This window comes from Gymnodraco acuticeps, unplaced genomic scaffold (genome assembly GCF_902827175.1).
Source record: "Gymnodraco acuticeps unplaced genomic scaffold, fGymAcu1.1, whole genome shotgun sequence".
NCBI classification, from domain to species: domain Eukaryota; kingdom Metazoa; phylum Chordata; class Actinopteri; order Perciformes; family Bathydraconidae; genus Gymnodraco; species Gymnodraco acuticeps.
The window spans coordinates 1-21,095 of NW_022991470.1; the positions used below are offsets into that span (position 1 = coordinate 1).

At 43.4% G+C, this 21,095-nt stretch overlaps 1 protein-coding gene and 1 long non-coding RNA gene across 2 annotated transcripts; one reads left to right on the forward strand and one right to left on the reverse strand.

Moving 5' to 3' along the window:
* Positions 1–8,424: 8,424 nt before the first annotated feature.
* On the forward strand, positions 8,425–9,117 carry LOC117533021 (ladderlectin-like). The gene has a single exon (XM_034196661.1). It carries the CDS (start codon positions 8,574–8,576, stop codon positions 9,045–9,047), a length of 474 nt encoding a protein of 157 aa, XP_034052552.1. The 5' UTR covers positions 8,425–8,573; the 3' UTR covers positions 9,048–9,117.
* A 4,095-nt stretch (positions 9,118–13,212) lies between these two features.
* On the reverse strand, positions 13,213–14,071 carry LOC117533023. The gene is made up of 2 exons (XR_004566986.1): positions 13,710–14,071; positions 13,213–13,523 (listed from the first exon to the last, which is right to left on the reverse strand). It is a non-coding gene; the product is annotated as an uncharacterized LOC117533023 (long non-coding RNA).
* Between the last annotated feature and the right edge of the window lie 7,024 nt (positions 14,072–21,095).

The window sequence follows — 21,095 nt, forward strand, 5'->3', positions numbered from 1 at the left end:
TTGAGGCCATGATCTGAATTGTTATTACCTGCAGTATATGCAGTGTTACTGCTGTCGATAAGGGCTGATTGTTTTAACCATTTTTTGATGTCCATAATTGACTGCTGTGTAAGCACCTTGCAGATGACGAACGTGCAGCGGCACAGGTCACGCGCACCTGACTTACCGTTTAAATTGACCAAATAAATGCAGCAGACAATGTTCTTTAAACACAATTACAATTTATTTTATTTCAACTATATTATTATTATTATTACTATTATTATTATTATTATTATTATTACTATTATATATGTAATATTTTTCACTTTTAATTAATTTTATTTTTTTTCACTTTACATTTTTCAAATGAGGGTGCATAGCGACTCAACTGAGGGTGCAATCAGGGCCGCCCCTGGCCTACTTGGGGCCCCATGCGACATTGTGAGATGAGGCCCCCCCCCAACCGACAGGAGTGAAAAAAAAACATTTTGGAAACAAAGTAGGCTACTTTGCAAATATAATCCCTGTTTATTACTTTTTTATGCAGTGAGGTAAATGGTTGTGCATGTATGTCGTTCAGTATGCGTTTACAGGTGAATACGTCTGCATTTCCTGCCAAATACTAGCCTCAAAAAGATTAAAATATAATTAATGCAAATAAACTACTTATACTAATAATAATCATAATCAATTCAATAATAAATACTATATTATTTGTATTATAATATAGTTGTAATATAGTCAAGACAAAACATGCTTATGACATGCTCAAAAACTGATATTTCTTAAATCTGTATTCAAACGTAGTTCCCTCTGTCAGCAATGTATCAACAACTACACACACATTGCTATCAGTATTTCTCTGTGTTGTGGTTGACATGATGATGACTGTTAGGAGTTAATGGGAGAGGCTGAGCATCACCATGAAATGTGCAAATTGACATAAAAATGAATATAAGGGGGAAAAATGCTCCATGTTTTTTAGGCTGTAAACTTTAACTGTTATGTAAGCCAACTAGACAGACAGTGTATCTCTCTTCCTCCTGTACATTAGCAGATAAAAGGCATAACATACTTAAATGAATGTTAAATAAAGAATGCTGGAAATAACTGCATCTCCATTAGACTATATGCTATGCAGATACTGCCTTTTTCATGTCGTGAATTGCAGCTGATGTTTTAATATGGCAATTGGCAATTTGACTTATACAACATTCGCAAGTTATACATTTGACAATAACCCACCTTCGAGTGATGCTCTAGTTCAGGAGTGGCCAACCCGCGGCTCTCGAGCCGCATGCGGCTCTTTGCCCAGTCTCATGCGGCTCCTCAATTCATATCGAATTGTAATTGTGTTTTTTTTTTTTACGCATATGTATCCCAGTTCACAAAGGGTTAACAACAGTGCTTTCGCCAATCAGAATGCAGATCCTGCAGTACTGGAGGCGGGCTTACTGCACTCGCGATGTGACAGTGAAGGGAGAGATCTGCTTCTGATTGGCAGAAATATAACTCTGATAAAACCGTAATAACTCAATATAATGTTGTCAAATCAAAATGGTAACAATTTGCAGTGGTATATGTGTATGTGAGAAGGCCTGCTCCCGGAAAGCTGGCAACTGACACAGAAGGACTCACGAATTTGGTGATTCGCGGTAAAAAAATAAAAAAGAGAGAAAGTGCATCTCTGTCAGCAGAGCTTCTGTCAGTTAGAGGTTAGGTAAAAGTTGAGGTGTCATGTGAGGAGAATTAACAAAAATACACTTTATTTATTTCATTTATTTTTAAATGACGGTCCATGAATGTGCGTGTGAGATACAGGCAGAATAAAGGCCAGGCATATTTTTATTAAATGATGCTCTTTCATGCCTTCCACATCCTCTGCACGTTTCAAAGAGGCAACATGCATAGTAAGAGATACTACTTTTTTCAAATGTTTTTAACTGAGAGTTTGTGTGTGAGACACAATATTTAATGGTTGACTATAACTGGCCTCTGGTCTTAATACTGGTAGGAGAGGTTTAAGTCAATTTCTGTCAATATCATGCACTGTGACATTTATAGGAAATCTGGCTGAGCAGAGGTATATGTTTCTGTATGTGAGAGGGTGTGTGTCTCTATGGGAGGGTGTGTCTTTGAGTGTGTGTGTGTGTGTGTGTGTGTGTGTGTGTGTGTGTGTGTGTGTGTGGTGTGTGTGTGTGTGTGTGTGGTGTGTGTGTGTGTGTGTGTGTCAATTATTGTTCATTTTTAGATTTTCATTTTGTATGTGTGAGAGAGAGGTCGGGGCACACAGAAGGCTGAGTGCAAAAGAGAGAAGGAGAGAGAGAGGTCGGGACATACACCCAGCATGTGTGTATGATGTGGCTCTTTGCAGTAACACAGTAAAATTATTGGCTCTTTACCTCTGATTGGTTGGCCACCCCTGCTCTAGTTTCTTCAAGTTTTTTTTTTTTCCCTCTAGCTTGCGCCGGACTGAAACTGTCTTTTCACCGACATCTCTTCACCTGCACTAGTGGCCGTATCAAAGCCGTGATTGGTCAGATGTCGATTCATTGCAACGGTGTCGGGTTACAGACGTGCTCCCCTTGTCACCTCTCACTCTCCCGTGTCAGCCGGGGGTGCGCGGAGAACTGAGCGGAGAACTGCGCACAGCAGCTGAGGCCCTCTGGGCGGGGCCCCCTGCGCAAGGCGGGGCCCCATGCAGCCTGCGTGATTGGCCTGTAGGGAGGGGCGGCCCTGGGTGCAATGCACCCTTATGCACCCCCGTAGAACCGGGCATGCAGCGGAGTGAAGAAAATACATGAAACTCACGAGAGTCACTCCTCAGTTTATACCGTGTTTTGTTTCAATTAATGTATAATTTAGTTACAAATATGTGATAAATCTGAACAACAAAGTGGTCAAAAATTATTTTATTAATTTATTGCAAACATTTTCATGATCGCTTTATTCGTTTATACATTTTAAGAATGGCGTTTATCTTTTTTGAGAAAGAGTTCTTATTTTATTTTATTTATTTGGGTCTACAACAGATGATACAAATGTATACGTCAGTAAATGTGTACTAACAGAGGCGGGGGTATGTGTGAAAACAACGGGGACAGAGCTGCTGCAGACATCAGCTGTGCGGTGTCATCACAAACGGACGTCGCTTCATGTGACGTTCCGGAGGAAAGGACGTCCAATAGAGTGGAGAAGTTTTTTTTTACTTGCAAAATTATCTTTTAAATTGACAAACATCATATGTGTAATTCGTGGCACAATTCAAACGGGATCGAAAGATAATCTTTCTCTCTCCATTGACTTCAATACATAATTTTTTCGAAATAAGGTCCCATGGAGGACCACTGGAAGGGGAGGGACTTCACCACTCTATTGCTCTTCAAACTAATTTCCCTGCTTCTCGTGGTTTCCTTGTGTCTCTCCATGCTTCCCTGGTGGGAGGGACTAAACCCAGGGAAACAACGCAAGTGAGGGACGCAAGGATTCAATATAAACCAACCTGAGACACAGCCCTGGTACATACAATAGTACATACAATGCAATAGTCCAGTCTTGAGGTAAACAAAGGCATCAATAACCCATTCTAGGTCTTTAAAAGATAAATATGACTTGGTCTTGGCCATTAGTTTTATTTAAAAAAAAAGCAGGATTTGACTATGGTGCTGACCTGCTTGTCGAATATTAAAAGTGCAAGTGAAGGTCACTCCAAGGTTCATGACAGAGGGGAGGATGTTTTCATTGAGAGAGCCCAGAATATCAACCGGAGAGGCTGGAGGTTGGGTTCCAAAAAAGATGACCTCAGTTTTGCTCTCGTTGAGGTTATGGAAGTTTTGCTCAGCCAGGATTTTATCTCTATCAATCAGTCCATCAACTGCTGTAGTGAGTGTTTGACATTTCCTTTGAGAGGCAGATAGATCTGTACATCGTCGGCGTAGCAGTGGAAGGGAATATGTGTTTAGTGAGAATTGAACCTAGGGACAGTATGTACAGTAAAAGAGGATGGGGCCCAGGATAGAGCCTTGGGGAACCCACAGGTAAGAGGGGCTTTAGCAGAGGAGAAGGCACCTAGCTGCACTGAGAAGCTACGGTCTGTCAGGTAGGACCTGAACCATGCAAGGGCAGAGCCTGTGATGCCTGTGGACTGTTCAAGCCGTGACAACAGGATGCTATGGTCCACAGTGTCAAAGGCAGCTGTCAGGTCTAACAGCACCAGGACAGCTGGGCTACCTAGTCGGCGGCTAGGAGCAGATCATTAAAAACTCTTAAAAGGGCTGTTTCAGTACTGTGCATAGGTTTGAAGCAAGACTGAAACTTTTCATGGATGCCATGCGTGCGTTAAGAACGACTGCAGCTGGACATAGACTACTCGCTCCAGGGCTTTAGATAAAAAAGGTAGCTGGGAGATGGGCCTAACATTTGCGAGAATGGAGGGGTCGAGATTTTTCTTTTTAACTAGTGGCTGGACCACGGCATGTTTGAAGGTAGCTGGGACACATCAGGAGCCAAGAGAGGTGTTTATTAGTAATAAAATACTTGCTCCAACTGATTCGAAAACATCTTTGAGAAGGCGAGAGGGACTGCTGTCTGAGGTGCAGTTTGTCGGCCGCAGGTGCTTGACCTTACATCCGAGAGAGAGAAGAGATGGATACAGGCTCAAAGTGGTCGAGGACAGCAGGGCACAGAAAAGGAGCAGGATCTGGGATAGCACTAGTGTGGCTAGCCTAAGAGCAGATACTTTTTAAATAAAAAATGTAAGAAACTTATCACAGAGAGTAGTCAATGGCACAATTGAAGAAACATCACAGGGATTAATAATAGAGTTGAGGACATTAAAGGAACCTGAGGTTTATGGCTGTTTTTGGAGATTAACAGAGAAATGTGCTCTATTTTGGCTGCTTTGACTGCCGTCTGGTAGTCGGAAAGGCAAGCACGAAGGATTTCTAGGGAGACATGGAGTTTATCCTTTTTCCATTTTCTCTCTGCCACGCCTGCAGGTGCGCCTGAGAGCACGAGTACAGTCATTGAGCCACGGCTCTGAGAGAACTAAGCGTCTAAGCGACAAGAGACGGACAGTCCAAACGGTATAAACACATGGTTTTTGACTGGCACTACGGTTGGGGGAGTGAAGATCGTTAAAGTGGACCTATCATGCTATATTTGAATAATATATTGTAGGGCCATACCTATATAAAACATGTCTGTGAAGTTTTTTTTTCAAAATACCAAACAGATCATGCATTTTAGCCATGCCTCATTTTCGCTCTATTTGCTGTATTCCAGCCCTTTTTGCAAGGGCTGATTCTGTGGCAAATGAGCTGCAGCTGACCACGCCCCCCTGCAAAAAGGGGGCGAGGCACGAGCGTCATGTTACCATGCTGTTACCATGCTGTTACCATGCTCTTACCATGCTGTTATCATGCTGTTACCATGCTGTTACCATGCCACAGCAACCCCCCATTCCCCTGATAGGTGGAGAGTTGCCCATATAGGCGGAGCGCTCCTTGTTTCTGACATCAGAGATATTTCAAATCTGTATCAGTCTGTATCAGATCCGTTGCGGCCCTGTTTTTAGAGATTTGGGTATGGAGGAAAAGAGAGAGGGTTGTGTTTTCTGACACTTGGTGAGTTCCCTGACACACCGGGGACACATACTCATGTATAAAGACGTACAAAAGTGAATTTATCTTTCTTTCAGGGTGTAACATCTACCAATGGTTGTACATGACAGAGACCTTCTCCACCTCTTCGCTGTCCTACTAGTCAATCCTTCTGATTCTGATCCTTTCCTAAATAGTGGTAAGTTTTACAGTTCAGTGTACGTTAATTTAGCAACTTAATGCTTTACTGCTGTTGAATAAATCCTATATTTTTAGTGATTTTATTAAAACTATGATTTGCAATCTTTTTGATTCCAATTACAATAATATTTGTGTTATAATTGTAAAACACATCTTAACATCCATCAGCAAATCATCCAACACAAATAGAAGAAATCTGGTCCTATTCTATTTATTTTTATACAACAGCATCTATTGGGACTGCTCATTGATGTCATCAAGAGCCATTGAGTCTACCTTTTGTAATCGGCCTCTCAGAATGTTCATCATTTCTTGTCTCTTAACATTCCTATAATCATTTGTTTTTTTATTGTTGGTATTGTTTTTGTTCTTATTTTTGTTGTGAGAATCACTTTGCAATTGTTTAAGTGCTATATAAATAGTTATACTAATATTATTGTTGTTAGCATCATTACTATTATTAACAATGTTTTCTTTATTTATCACTGCAGAAAGCATCATGCCAGCCCACTTCAAACACCTGATCAAGAACTTGTGAATCTTCAGGCAGAAAGGTTGAAAAACACCTGTTCGAAGTTCCAGTTCCCTGTACATGGAACCATGACTGTCCTCTGTCCCACATGTCTTCAGTCAGTTCTGGACCCCAATGACTCTGTTCCACATGTCTTCAGTCAGTTCTGGACCCTATGACTATGTTCCACATGTCTTCAGTCAGTTCTGGACCCTATGAGTCTGTTCCACATGTCTTCAGTCAGTTCTGGACCCAATGACTCTGTTCCACATGTCTTCAGTCAGTTCTGGACCCTATGAGTCTGTTCCACATGTCTTCAGTCAGTTCTGGACCCTATGACTCTGTTCCACATGTCTTCAGTCAGTTCTGGCCCCTATGAGTCTGTTCCACATGTCTCAGTTCAGTTCTGGACCCTATGACTCTGTTCCACATGTCTTCCAGTCAGTTCTGGACCCTATGACTCTGTTTCCACATGTCTTCAGTCAGTTCATGGGACCCTATGACTCTGTTCACATGTCTTCAGTCAGTTCTGGGACCCTGTGACTCTGTTCCAATGTCTTCAGTCAGTTCTGTACCCTATGACTCTGTTCCACATGTCTTTAGTCAGTCCTGGACCCTATGAGTCTGTTCCACATTTCTTCAGTCAGTCCTGGACCCTATGAGTCTGTTCCACATGTATTCAGTCAGTTTCTGGACCCATATGACTTTGTTCCACATGTCTTCAGTCAATTCTGGACCCTATGAGTCTGTTCCACATGTCTTCAGTCAGTTCTGGACCCTATGACTCGGACACTAGTTATACCAAGGCTCATTAGAGGTAAGAGTGGTAGAAGAGGAGTGGAGTTATCTTTGTATTTAGGCTGCAAGTCAACAACGGTGATCAAGTGCTGCTACTAATAATGATCCGATTAATTTGATATTGATTGTCTGCCAATACTAAACCCTGATCCGATTCTTCTATTTCCCAGATAATATAGCTGCACCGTGTACACTAGCTCTATTTTTTTTTGCCATTGTAATTCACCGTAAGCAATTGTTGACTGTAACGTCTATGCCAACCAACTGTAATTTGTAATGTATTTTACCATACTTTAACGGTTCTGGCAACCACAGCAGCCCAAATGTTAACGTAAATGTCAAGTTTTCTTTTTACAGTGTACTTATATCTGTTCATTTCTTTTCAGTTGGCTTCAAGAAGTGGCTTCAACAGACAGAAATGCAGGCCAGATTGGGAAAGGCTGGACGCTACACAATGGGAAACATTATGGACATGAACAAGGAAAAACAAAAAACACTTTCTTTGTTGCCTTTTTCTTATCATGCATAGTGTTACTGTTTTTGTTACCATTTAAATATTGAATTCTATTTATTGCTTTTATTTTTAAATCAAATGCACCCGTTATAGATAATATATTTATTTTGATGTGTAGGTTGATTTGCAGGTTGGTTGTTATTTGTATTGTTACTGTGTATTTTATTATAATAACTAGCTATTTATTAAATTAAAATACTGTTATGAACACTATACAATGTCTTTATTTTGGTAGATACCAGAATACATGACACAATGAATCTTTGTAATATATTTATGTTCTCTAGTTTAAATAATCACACCAGTATTTAAACAATGTATGCTGGTCACCTGGAATCCTGGTAAGCTTCCAGCATGGTATATTTAATACTATTATTAAACATAAACTGGTGATAGATGGATGCTGGTGACCAGCCCAGCATACTATGCTAGTCTCTGCTGTTTTTCTTAGCTAGCCAGGATGGCTGGTTTAGCTGGTGGCTGATTTGGCTGGTTTAGCTGGTGCACCAGCTAAACCAGCTAAACCAGCTAAACCAGCCATCCTGGCCAGCTAAAGTGTCCAAAACCCCTCTAAACCAGCCAAGCTGGTCAACTTAGATGGTCAGGCTGGTTGACCAGCTAAGTTGGTCTAAGCGTATCTTGCCCTCGCCCTAATGAAATCCAAACTGATCTGAGACCCTTCCATAGGTTCATTGAAAAGACCATAAAACCACCTTAAACCTAAGAGTCCTACCTTGAGGGAGATAATGGTGAGCGTGCAGCCAAGAGAAAGGTTTTCTGAAACTGCCAGAAAAACTTTTATAACTTACATTTTACCGGTCACCGGTCATGTGATCACGTCACGTGACAATGACATCACATTCCCACACATATATAAGAAGCAGCCTGTCACTTGAAGCTTCACAATCTCCATCCTCTCCAACGGTTCAGTGCAACTTTAACAGACAGAAACGGTGACATCATCATCATGCTGGTTTTCCTCTTCCTGTTGGGCCTGGCTCTGGGTGCTGTGTCTTCTTCAGATGACCCTCAAATGGACCAACAGCAAGACCCCTGTCCCTCCTTCTGGTACTCCTTCAACAGCCGCTGCTACAAGTACTCCAACACGGAGAGGAGCTGGGCTGATGCAGAGCTCTACTGTGTGTCCCAGGGAGGCAACCTGGTGTCTATCCACAGTGCAGAGGAAGAGAATTTTGTGAAATTGATGGTCGAAATCTCTGACCCTGCTGCGGGAGCAACATGGATCGGACTCCATGACATCGCCAAAGAAGGAAGATGGATGTGGTCTGATGGGTCTGTAGCCACGTATTTCAATTGGTATAGACAACCAAACAACAGCGGTGAAGACTGTGTAGTCAACAACTTTCGAGGGAAGTGGAATGATGTGCGTTGTTCAGCAACTTTTCCCTCAGTTTGTGCATCTCGCACAACTTGTCCTTAGCAGCTGAGATGTTACGTGATCACCTGTTTTGTTAACATGATAACAATAAAGACACAGATGTAAACTTGTATATGTGTGTGAACAGAAGTCCTTTTGTCTAACCTTTATTTTCATGAATGTTCCATATTCACACTGGTCGCTCCAGGGGTTAATCAAAGGAATTATTTCTACACCTTTTTTTAAATATCATAAATACATTTAGTAAATAATATTGATGATGCATTATTATAACATTTTGATCCACAGATTTTAGCCGTTGCTCATTATTCCTGGTATTATACTTATTTGTTTTAACCACACACAGTTGTATATCATTCAATGATCACATGGATGTGGTCAGGTATTTACGGCACCTGGTGTATGGATGACCAACGGGCTGAACTTGCTCTTTGCACAAATGACATTCTAATAGCCTCTGACAAGGGACGTGTCTCTATTCTTGTTTTGCTCGATCTCAGTGCTGCATTTGATACTATCGACCATGATATCTTATTGCAAAGACTAGAGCACTTAGTTGGCATACAGGGAACTGCTTTAGACTGGTTTAGGTCCTATCTATCTGAACGCTCTCAGTTTGTACGTGTCAATGATGAATCTTCCACGCAAACCAAAGTTAGCCATGGAGTGCCACAGGGCTCAGTGCTCGGACCTATTTTGTTCACATTATATATGCTTCCGTTAGGCAATATTATAAGGAATCATTCTGTAAACTTTCATTGTTATGCGGATGATACTCAACTATATTTATCAATCAAGCCTGATGAAATTAATCATCTAAATACAATTCAAGACTGCCTTAAGGACTTAAAAACGTGGATGACCTTAAACTTTTTGATGTTAAACACGACCAAAACTGAAGTTATTGTACTTGGCCCGAAGAATCTACGAAACAAATTATCTAAGGATATACTAACTATGGATGGCATTAATTTGGCCTCCAGTGAGACTGTAAGGAATCTTGGTGTTATATTTGATCAGGATTTATCCTTTAACGCCCACATAAAATCAATTTCAAGGACCGCCTACTTCCATCTACGTAACATTGCAAAAATCAGGCATATCCTGCCTCAAAACGATGCAGAGAAACTAGTCCATGCATTTGTTACTTCAAGGCTGGATTATTGTAACTCTTTATTATCAGGGTGTACCAAGAAGTCAGTCAAGTCGCTTCAGCTGATTCAAAATGCTGCGGCTCGTGTACTAACCAGAGTTAGGAAAAGGGACCACATTACTCCTGTTCTGGCTGCCTTACACTGGCTCCCTATAGAACACAGGATAGAATTTAAAATTCTTCTTCTCGCCTACAAAGCCCTTAATGGGCAGGCGCCATCTTACCTTAAAGAACTCATTATACCCTACTGTCCTACTAGGGCATTGCGTTCCAAGAATGCAGGGTTGTTGGTTGTTCCTAGAGTCTCTAAAAGTACAATGGGAGCCAGAGCCTTTTCTTATCAAGCTCCACATTTGTGGAATCAGCTTCCAGTTTGTGTTCGGGCGGCAGACACCCTATCCGTTTTTAAGAGTGCGCTTAAGACCTTCCTTTTTGATAAAGCTTATAGTTAGGGCTGATTAGATCCAGCCCCTAGTTTTGCTGATATAGGCTTAGTTTGTCGGGGGACATCTTACTTCTTCCTTCTCTCTGTCTATACCTGTGTACTCTCATGTTCCGATTAACCCAGCTTCCCCAAATGTCTTTCTTTTTGGTGTCTATATACGCCGGGATCCGGAGTCATGGATGATCCTGCGCTCCTCTGTCCTGGATCGCGAGCCCTGGATCTTGAGTCGTGGCTGTGGTCCTGGATCATAGGTCCTGGATGGATATCCTCGTGGATTCATCTTCCTATTATACACACATGCATTTCCAAACATTTGGACTACCTATGTTGCAAATGTATTGTCTTTTCAATTTACACACGGCATCTATTGCACGTCTGTCCGTCCTGGGAGAGGGATCCCTCCTCTGTTGCTCTCCCTGAGGTTTCTCCCATTTTTCCCTTTAAACTGTGGGTTTTCTCCGGAAGTTTTTCCTTGTACGATGTGAGGGTCTAAGGACAGAGGGTGTCGTATTGTCATACTGATATTTTGTACAAACTGTAAAGTCCACTGAGACAAATGTAACATTTGTGATATTGGGCTATATAAATAAACATTGATTGATTGATTGATTGATTTTCTGTTGACCGTATAGTCCTGCTTTGATTATTGTTTGTGTTATTTTGTTCAATAAACATTAACTTTTGCACAGATTTGATTTAGGAATGCTTCAAAGTGATGAGCCTAGTCTTAGCGACATGATTTATTGGGAAAAGTACCATCACTCTTTTTCTGGTTTTGGGAATAACAGGTGTTTAATGGACAGGGACTCTACTTATCATGTTTATCTTTCACATGGACGTAAACGTACAAACCTAAAATGTACTCAACAGTACTATTTTCTGATAAACAAGACATTCATTCTCTCTGTTGTTTTAAAGGAAGACTAACAAAAGGAGGGCTTGAGCTATCAGATATAGTTAAGATTACAGAGTATAATATATATATAGCACGATTCAATATACCGTAGTGCTTGCATAGAGTATATTCAGGCAGGCATGGCGTGAAACTCAAAAACTGGCAGCATGGTAACAGACATGTGTATCATCACCTGCGTCTTAGATGTCAATGCAATTCATATAAAATGAATGATTATTGGTTTTTGTTGGGAAGCAAAAACAATCAAAAGTATTCAAATTGATCATCATTTTTTAAAAAAAGTCAAACTTCTTGGGTTTTTCCTTTGTGTGTTATTTGATTGAAGAGGTACTGGAAAATAACCGAGTGAAACAAAAGTGCCCACAATCCTTCTGTGCATTGTTGACTAATGCAAACGGACCACACCCTGGACAACAGTATTACAAGTTTAAACTCCCGAAATAACCCAAAACTAGAGTATCAGCTTCAGTTCAAAGGTCATGGAAAGGAAGGAGGGAAGGAGATAGAAATAGTGTATATGGTAAATTGGCAGCATTTATATAGCACTTTTCCACTCTCGTGACCCCTCAAATGTCTTTGACATAAGTCAAGCTGAACAGCATGATACACACATTCATATAGTGCATGCACCTGCTAATGGAGAACAAGATTCACACTCACACTGATCGCCATGCAATCAGGAGCAATTTAGGGTTCATTATCTTTGTCTCTTAGAGTTCAGGAGAGCCCAACAATGATGGAAAAGAAGACTGTCCACACCAACTACGGTTTTGATCACACATGGAATGATTTCCATTATTATTCTTATCCCTCAGTTTGTGCATCTGGCATAACTTGTGTTTATCAACTGAGATATTACATACATCTTATTGAACCAGGTCACTGTTCACCTGTTACTCTGTTAACATCCCTTTGGCCCCAATAAAGACACAGATGTACACTTACTGTGTGTATGAAAGTCCTTTTTGTGTTTGTGATATATGCAACATAATGGTTCACTTTATTGACAAGGAAACAATGCATTATTCACACACTTTGACAGCACATTTCACCTTTAAAGCCAGTCTCCTTAACTTTTGCTGAACAGCAGACAGTGCAGCCTCTAAGTTATAGAAAAGTATTTAATGTTTAAAATGTAGCTAAGTGGTAATTTAGCATCTGGGTACAAGGGTTTGCTGGTGTAACCTTAAAAAAGTGAAAAGAGTCAGTCTGGCTTGCAGACTTTAGATTTTTTTTTAAACATGAGGCACAATTTCTCTTTCTTCTGAGAAACATAATCTCATTTTAAAGAGGCTTTCTGTTAAATCAACTCAGCAATAGTTGGTCAGCAAGATCTCCTAAATCAGAGCTGTGGTCTGTTCCTATTCAGTGTCATAGAAAGGCCTTGTGGAAGTCATTTGACTATTACCCATATAGTGGGCCATCACCAGGTGAGCAGGTAGACTGTTTTTGCTTATGTTAAGGTGTGGTTGTGTTTAGCGTTAGCCAAGTTCAGTTGACCAATAATATATTAGGCCAACAGTGAACACACCCTGTCTCTGATGCGGTACTGTGGCTGGGGTCCCCTTTAAATAGCTGACAACACCAACTCCTGCTGAGGGGATGGAGGAACCTGTGGACCCTCAATCTAAATCCAAAGTTGTTTTGCAGATTGTGGGGCTTCCCTTCACAAGGACAATAACAGAGGCATGAATTACCAAATAGAATGCAGCTTTATTTCACAAATATACATGTTAAAATGTCAATGTTCAGCAGCAGTCAACGGGTAAACATACTTTACACTATTACATGGTGGGTTTTCCCTCCTCAGATGGGCAGGTCTGGTCCACTAGGTCACAATGCCTGCTAACTGTGAGGGACAAAAAGAGAACAAAAGCACGCACTACTCAAAGCACAACTTCTACAAAATTATTACAGTGAGTTAGTTTACTCACCCTTTTAAAGTGTCACACCATGCAGTCCCTACACTGAAAGCAGACAAGGTTCCCCCAGAGGGAGAGGAGCCTGTAACACAAACACTTAGTCAATTATAATGCCCATAATCTGCACACAAGAAAACTATTGACAGAAAATAAAACTAAAAAAGCACTAGAGGACAGTATTCTTTTTAAAAAACAAACGCAACATAATAGTTGCCAGCTCAAACACCAGTTCAATATAACATTAAAGAAGGTTAAAAACCAGGCTTACTTTGACAGAGTAATAGATCCTCCTGGCTCAATCCAGGAGGGGAAATGCTCATACTCAGCTCTATGGATTAAACACAAAAACAGATGTTATAAATAATAATAAGAGCTAGAAGAAAGTGAACAAACGTCCATAGCCAGTTTCCCGGGTTGCTTGGCTGGTTTTAGCTGGTGTTAGGCTGGTTTAGTTGGTTTACCAGGCTGGACAAGCTGGCCAGGCTGGTCATGCTGGTCATGCTGGTTCAAGACTTTGGTCGAGCCAAAGTGCTGTACTTGTAATAAAAACACATTACTATCACAATAAAAGACAATAATTTACAACAGAAATATAAAAAACAAAAACACAGGGAATAGTCAGGTTGAGCCAAAGTGCTGTACATGTAATAAAAACACATTACTATCTCAATAAAAGACAATAATTTACAACAGAAATATAAAAAACAAAAACACAGGGAATAGTCAGGTGTCATGCTCCGCTCTGACTAGAAGGCCTGGGAGAAGAAGTGAGTCTTTAGTGAGGATTTAAAAAACCCTAGTGTCTGGGCCGACCTCACATGGAGGGGCAGACTATTCCAGCGCCTGAGGCCAGCTGCTGCGAAGGCTCGGTGACCTCAGGTTTTGAGCCTGGTCTTGGGCACTATCAGCAACAGCTGGTCAGCAAACCTTAAACCTCTGGCTGGGGTGTAGCGATGGAGGAGTTTGGCTATATAGGCAGGAACCAGCCCATTTAGGGCTTTGAAAACAAATAAAAGGATTTTAAAATCAATTCGGAACTGAATTGGAAGCCAGTGTAGTGAGGCCAGAATTGGGGTGATGTGGTCACGCTTTTTGTGTCCAGTCAGAAGACGTGCAGCTCAAAGGCGGAGTTTGACATTTGCGCTTGGGGGGGCAAACCTTTTTTACTGACATCAGTACACAGTCCCAACTATTGCGTGGGGCGCTACGGATACAGTAGCAATAAAGCCAGCATTCACCGCACTGTATGACTTTTCCACATACGAACATAACTCGTCCCGTCATGCACGCCTCATGCTCATATGGAAGGGGCGGTCTCTCCCCCCAACAACAGTGCATTACATAACTGTAACACTTATCATAACTGTGCACATCTTATACTTATTTTATACTATATCCCTTGGTTACTTGAACACGCTACAATATTATTAACCAGTGTCCTACCTTAGTGCAGAAGTAGACGCCTTTTTTTACGTTCCGCATATGTGTCGACTCCACTATCCCCTCAGGTGACAGCTGTGTGATTATGTCGTCCTCAATGTGAAGAACCGCAAGTGAGGAAAATCTTGTTCCTCCCATCTTTGACCGCAGCCAGTTCCGAATTCTCCTCATTGCAGAAAAACTTCTCTCAGAGGTGGCAGAGGTGGCAGAGTCAGTGCCAACGAGCATCTTGTATAGATTTGGATAGCTGTCCTTTTTAACAGTCTTTCGGGTTAGGTAATCGCCGAATATCCATTACTGCTAATTCTTGTAATACAATAGCTGAATCACTTGTATGCAAAAAAAAGCGAGGGAAATGTGTCCTTAACCTCACACGTCACACACACACACACACGTCACAACATGCGACTGCTCAAAAATGAAATGATTTCAAACAAAACATGATATTATTCAGATTTGTATTGTAACAATCATTTTATTACATCTATTAAAATATTGATATACGAAATATTTGTATTGGAACAGTTTTAGACGTAGTAATGCTGTAACATATTTCAGCCACTAGGGGGGAAAATGCCCCCCCTCAAAATCCGCCTATGGTGCAGCTGCGTTTTGGACTAGCTGCAGGCGTTTAATTGAGGCCCGGGCTGCGTCTCAGGTCGGTTATTTTCATTTCCTCGCTTCTCGGTCCTCTGTATCACCGGAAGTTGATTTGTCTGCGCCATCTTGAGTAGCGTCCCATGGCGCTTATTTCTGCCGGAGGACCGAGGATCGAGGATCGAGGAGCGAGGATCGAGGAGCGAGGAGCGAGGAGCGAGGAGCGAGGAGCGAGGAGCGAGGAGCGAGGAGCGAGGAGCGAGGAGCGAGGAGCGATAAGGAGCGATAAGGAGCGATAAGGAGCGATAAGGAGCGATAACCGAGGAACCACCAGACCATCCTCCGGTGAAATCCTCAGCCACTCGCTCCGCCCCCTTACTGTGTATCGCTCACTGATTGGACGATGCAGTGCATGCACTGATCTGATGCTTCTTGACATGAGAGCAGTTTGCCAGCGGAGCAGGCCCGGTTCCAGAACAAAATGACTCAGGGTGCATCTGAGATTAGAGAGGGTGCAGTGGTAAAGTTGTCACGATCTGCCTGTATTGTATTTTGTCTTGTCTTGTTTCATGTTTTATGTTGAAAGGTCTTCACTTCCTGTCTTGCCTGTTTCTGTCTGCGTTGTGTCTTGTTTAAATCTGTCTGTGGTTCCCGGTCGTTAGTTTCCCTGGTGTGTCTAATTTACCCGATTGTGTTCACCTGGTGTCTTGTTTCTGTGATTAGTCTTGTGTGTATTTAAGTTCTGGTTTTTCTGTCTGTCTTTGTCGGTTCGTCTTTTGTCATGACTAGTTCGTCGGTGAGTGTTCTGTTTTGTCTTTGTTGTTCACCTAGCCTTGAAATAAAGGAATTCTCACTTTAATCTGCATTTGGGTCCTACCTGCTTCACACACCGTGACAGAACGAACCGACCACAAAATGGACCCAGCAGATGATCCATGGGAGGTTGAATTACAGCATTTAACCTTCTATCTGGCTTGCTGCTTCGATTGGTGGAAGGAAGCGTCCAGTGTTCGGCAGAAGAGGAGAAAACATGTTTTATTGAGTTCTTACCTGACTGGATTTTGGACTTCCTTCAAGCATGTGATTCCCGGCCTGCTAGCCCCAGGCATGCTAGCTCCCTGTCTCCCAATTCCCAACCTGGCACCATACGCCTTGGTGGGTTCCGCCTGAAGTCAACCCGTGCTTCTGCCCCAGTTCCTGCTCCTGTCCAGGAGTCGTATTCCGGAACTCGTCTGGCTTATGGAGGTCCACGGAGTCCCCTCTCCAGTTCCTACCCGAGTCCCCTCTCGAGTTCCCTCTCAGGTCCCCTCTCGAGTTCCCTCTCGGGTCGCCTCTCGAGTTCCCTCTCGGGTCCCCTCTCGAGTCCCCTCTCTGGTCCCCTCTCCAGTCTCCTCTCAAATCCCTTCTCGAGTCCCCTCTCAAGTCTCCTCTCCAGTTCCCTCTCCAGTTCCCTCTCCAGTTCCCTCTCCTGTTCCGTCTCAGGTCCCCTCTCGAGTCCCCTCTCTAGTCACCTCTCAAGTTCCTACCAGAGTCCCCTCTCGAGTCCCCTCTCGAGTCCCCTCTCGAGTCCCCTCTCGAGTCCCCTCTCGAGTCCCCTCTCGAGTCCCCTCTCCAGTTCCCTCTCCAAGTCCCCTCTCCAGTTCCCTCTCCAGTTCCCTCCTCGAGTCCCTCCTCTAGTCCCTCCTCTAGTCCCTCCTTTAGTCCCTGCTCTAGTCCCTGATCTAGACCCCTCTCTAGTCCCTCCTCAAGTCCCCTCTCTAGTTCCCCTCGCGAGTCCCCTCTCGAATTCCCTTCTCTAGTTCCTCCTCTAGTCCCCTCTCTAGTTCCCCTCTCGAGTCCCCTCTCGAGTCCCCTCTCGAGTCCCCTCTCAAGTCCCCTCTCGAGTTCCCCCTTGGTTCCCCTCTCGAGTCTCCTCTCGAGTCACGTCTCGAGTTCCCCCTTGGTTCCCCTCTCGAGTCTCCTCGAGTCCCCTCTCGAGTCACGTCTCAAGTCCCTACCCAATGTCCTGGTCCGTTGGAGGTTCCGCTGGGGGTCCTGCCAACTCCATGTCCTGTCCCGTTGGAGGCCCCGTCGACTACTCCTCTGCCGAGGGTCCTACCAATTATATGTCTGTCCCGTTGGAGGTCCCGCCGTCTACTCTCCTGCCGGGGGTCCTGCAAATCCTGTGTCCTGGTCCTCTTCCGTGGGGGATCCTGCCGAGGCCTGTCCCACCAGCTCCGACACCGGGTCCTGCCCGGCCTCCGGCACTGTCCCGTCAGCGCCTTCCTGCCCGGCCTCCGGAGCTCTGTGGTCTTCGCCCTCGAGCCCGGGCCCCTGAGAGCCGCGGTCTTCGCCCTCGATCCCGGCCCTCTGTGAGCCGCGGTCTTCGCCCTCGAGCCCGGCCCCCTGAGAGCCGCGGTCTTCGCCCTCGATCCCGGCCCTCTGTGAGCCGTGGTCTTCGCCCGCGATCCCGGCCCCCTGGCTCTTCCTGCCGCTGCCTTCGCCCTCATGCTCGGCCGCCCGAGTCCCCCACCTTAGACTCTGCCTTGCCCCCGGGCCGTCCGCCCGAGAACCCCTCCTTGAACTCTGCCTTGCCCCCGGGCCGTCCGCCCGAGATACCTTCCTGGTCCTCTGCTGTGCTCCTGGGTTGTCAGCCCAGACCCGTCCTCCGGACCCCCTCCACCCACCCTTGTGGCCCTAGTTTTGTGTCCCTCCTCCGGTCCCCCTCCACCCACCCTGCTGGACATTGTTTGTTTTTTTTGGTGTTTTAGGGACGTCTGGAATCCGTCCCTTGAGGGGGGGGTACTGTCACGATCTGCCTGTATTGTATTTTGTCTTGTCTTGTTTCATGTTTTATGTTGAAAGGTCTTCACTTCCTGTCTTGCCTGTTTCTGTCTGCGTTGTGTCTTGTTTAAATCTGTCTGTGGTTCCCGGTCGTTAGTTTCCCTGGTGTGTCTAATTTACCCGAATGTGTTCACCTGGTGTCCCTGTGTTTTCTCCTCCCTCCTCACCTGTGTCTTGTTTCTGTGATTAGTCTTGTGTGTATTTAAGTTCTGGTTTTTCTGTCTGTCTTTGTCGGTTCGTCTTTTGTCATGACTAGTTCGTCGGTGAGTGTTCGGTTTTGTCTTTGTTGTTCACCTAGCCTTGAAATAAAGGAATTCTCACTTTATCTGCATTTGGGTCCTACCTGCTTCACACACCGTGACAAAAGTGCTATTTTTACAAGTGGGGAGTGGACCTAACACCCTAGGGCAGTGGTTCTCAAACCTTTTTCACTCATGTACCCCCTGATCAGCGCAAACACTATTTGTTAAGGAAAAAATGCCTATATAAAGAGGTACAGCGCGGCACCATCAGTGTCTGATTTATTAAAACAACAACCTTCTAACTGAGAAGCACTTAAATGCTACATTTCAAATCTTTACAATCCATCACTAAATTCATGGCAAACCAATTTTAACATCATACAATAACACTAAGACGACATTAGTTGCATTGAACTGATCTTTTTAATAAGTTGTACTTACAATTTAGTGAGAAACATGGGCTTGTGCTTCACTGAGGATCTTTGTCATTCTCGATGACAGGGAGGCAAACTGCAGTTATTACACTTTGCGTTTTGAGATATGTGTAACTCTGTTAATATAAAACCCACACTGCTCAAACTTCGTTACTTTTCCTAAAATTGGTATATTGGTATATTTATTTATGTTGGGGCTATGGGAATGAAGAGAAAAATATATATGAGCATTTTATGAGCATGGGATTTTGACCCCTCATATAAACATATGCATAATGCTGCGCTATACTTTGCGGCCACACGCCGTTGCCAAGCAACGCTTATTGTTTAGGTGTCCTTTGATAAGCAGGCAGTCATATAATTAACTACTGTAGAACTAGCTAGATCTGATAGATTTGGACATAGACGCGAGTGAAGTATAACCGGACGCGAGAGAGAGATCAGAGAGCAGATCAGCTGCTGCTGACGGAGAACACGCAGCTCTGCATTATCACAGCTCCGCCGCTGTGACGGACCGTTGAGCCGAGCAAAAATACACTAAGAGTTAGACCCAGGGGCGTCGCCTGGACCTGGAAACATTCGGGGCTTAGCCCACAGTGGCGGCGCTACAGTCACATTTTCTACTGCAAGACTCCCCACACGCACATACACAATTGCGCCATCTGGTGTCACAAACGTGTGCCTGCATTAGCTTTGTTACGGCAATGGATTGTGGGAGATTCTCATAGCACGTGAGGATCTCTTGAGGGTAAGGTGCCTGTATTATCTCGGTGGACAAAATGTATGTTTTTATTTTATAAGGACAATAACGTACTGTTGTGTTTGTTTAGTTTAATGTTAATTGTTTAATGCTCAGTCACAGCAACATGTTTTTAGTGTGATTGGCTATTTGTTTTATATGATTTATCAACGTGATCATCAATAGCTAATCTGAGCACCAGAACCCAGCTCACGAGTCCTTTTATGCTGTCCATTGAAATGCAGGTATGCGAGTTTTGTACACCAGTTTATTTATGTTTAATGTTTCACATTGCTCCACATGATGCCTTGATTACAAAGTAGGGCTAAACGACATACCGTGTCATGGCGATAACCGCGGTATGCGCATGCGCGGTATTCACACCGCAGGGACGTGCGGTTTTAGTCATTTTTTTTTTAAAAATGCTCACGCACTTTAGCACAGAATTCAAAATAAAGATACCCTTATTACTTATCGAAACTGCACATACAATATATCCGATTAAAGCTGAAACTCCACAGATTATTTAAGTATAGTATCTAAGCGATCCGATCTCGCAACAGGGGAAGCAAACACAGACATCACAACACGTACCTTTTACGGAGCTTTTACGGGAGATCGTCTCACCGTAGCTGTCAATCTGATCAAAAGACGTGTTCAATGGCATTAAAACGAGAAAGAAAAAACGCGACTGAATCGGTTGATCCATAGGTTGATAATGTATCTGTGGCTTTGAAGCAATTGTTTATAATCCATAATTCCATTTTTATGTAAAAATCGGATCACAAAAGTTAGCTGCTAATGGTAGCCACCTTGGTGGTATGCAGCTTCCGGTTTTGGCTATGCGTCGTCACTCTCACTCCTTATTTGTTCATGTGTTGGTGTGTGTAGAACTTCCCCTAATATTTGACCTTTTTTAGACAGATTTAGCACCAAAAAAACCCTCTTTTGGGGCCATTTGGGTGGATTTTCCATATCTCTGGCCCACCTTGCTGGATTTTGACATGTGACATCTCTTTCTGACCGTCAGAGCCAATGGAATCGAGGGGAAATCACACAGTCCTTATTTGGTAATGTGTGTGTGAGAGACTTCCGTATGGCCAAGACCGGAAGCAGCAGCCACTATGGTGGCTACCATTGGCAGCTAACTTTTGCTCTGCGATATTTACATAAAAATGGAATTATGGATTATAAATTAAATCATTTTTTTATACAGAGACGTTAAAAACCTATGGATTAACCGATTCAGCCACGTTTTTTCTTTCTCGTTTTAATGCCATTGAACACGTCTTTTGATCAGATTGACAGCTACGGTGAGACATCTCCCCTCGAAGCTACATAAAGGTACGTGTTGTGATGTCTGTGTTTGCTTCCCCTGT

Bases quoted from the DNA above. Each gene is read 5' to 3' on its own strand.
- LOC117533021 (XM_034196661.1), top strand. From the start codon at position 8,574: ATGCTGGTTTTCCTCTTCCTGTTGGGCCTGGCTCTGGGTGCTGTGTCT.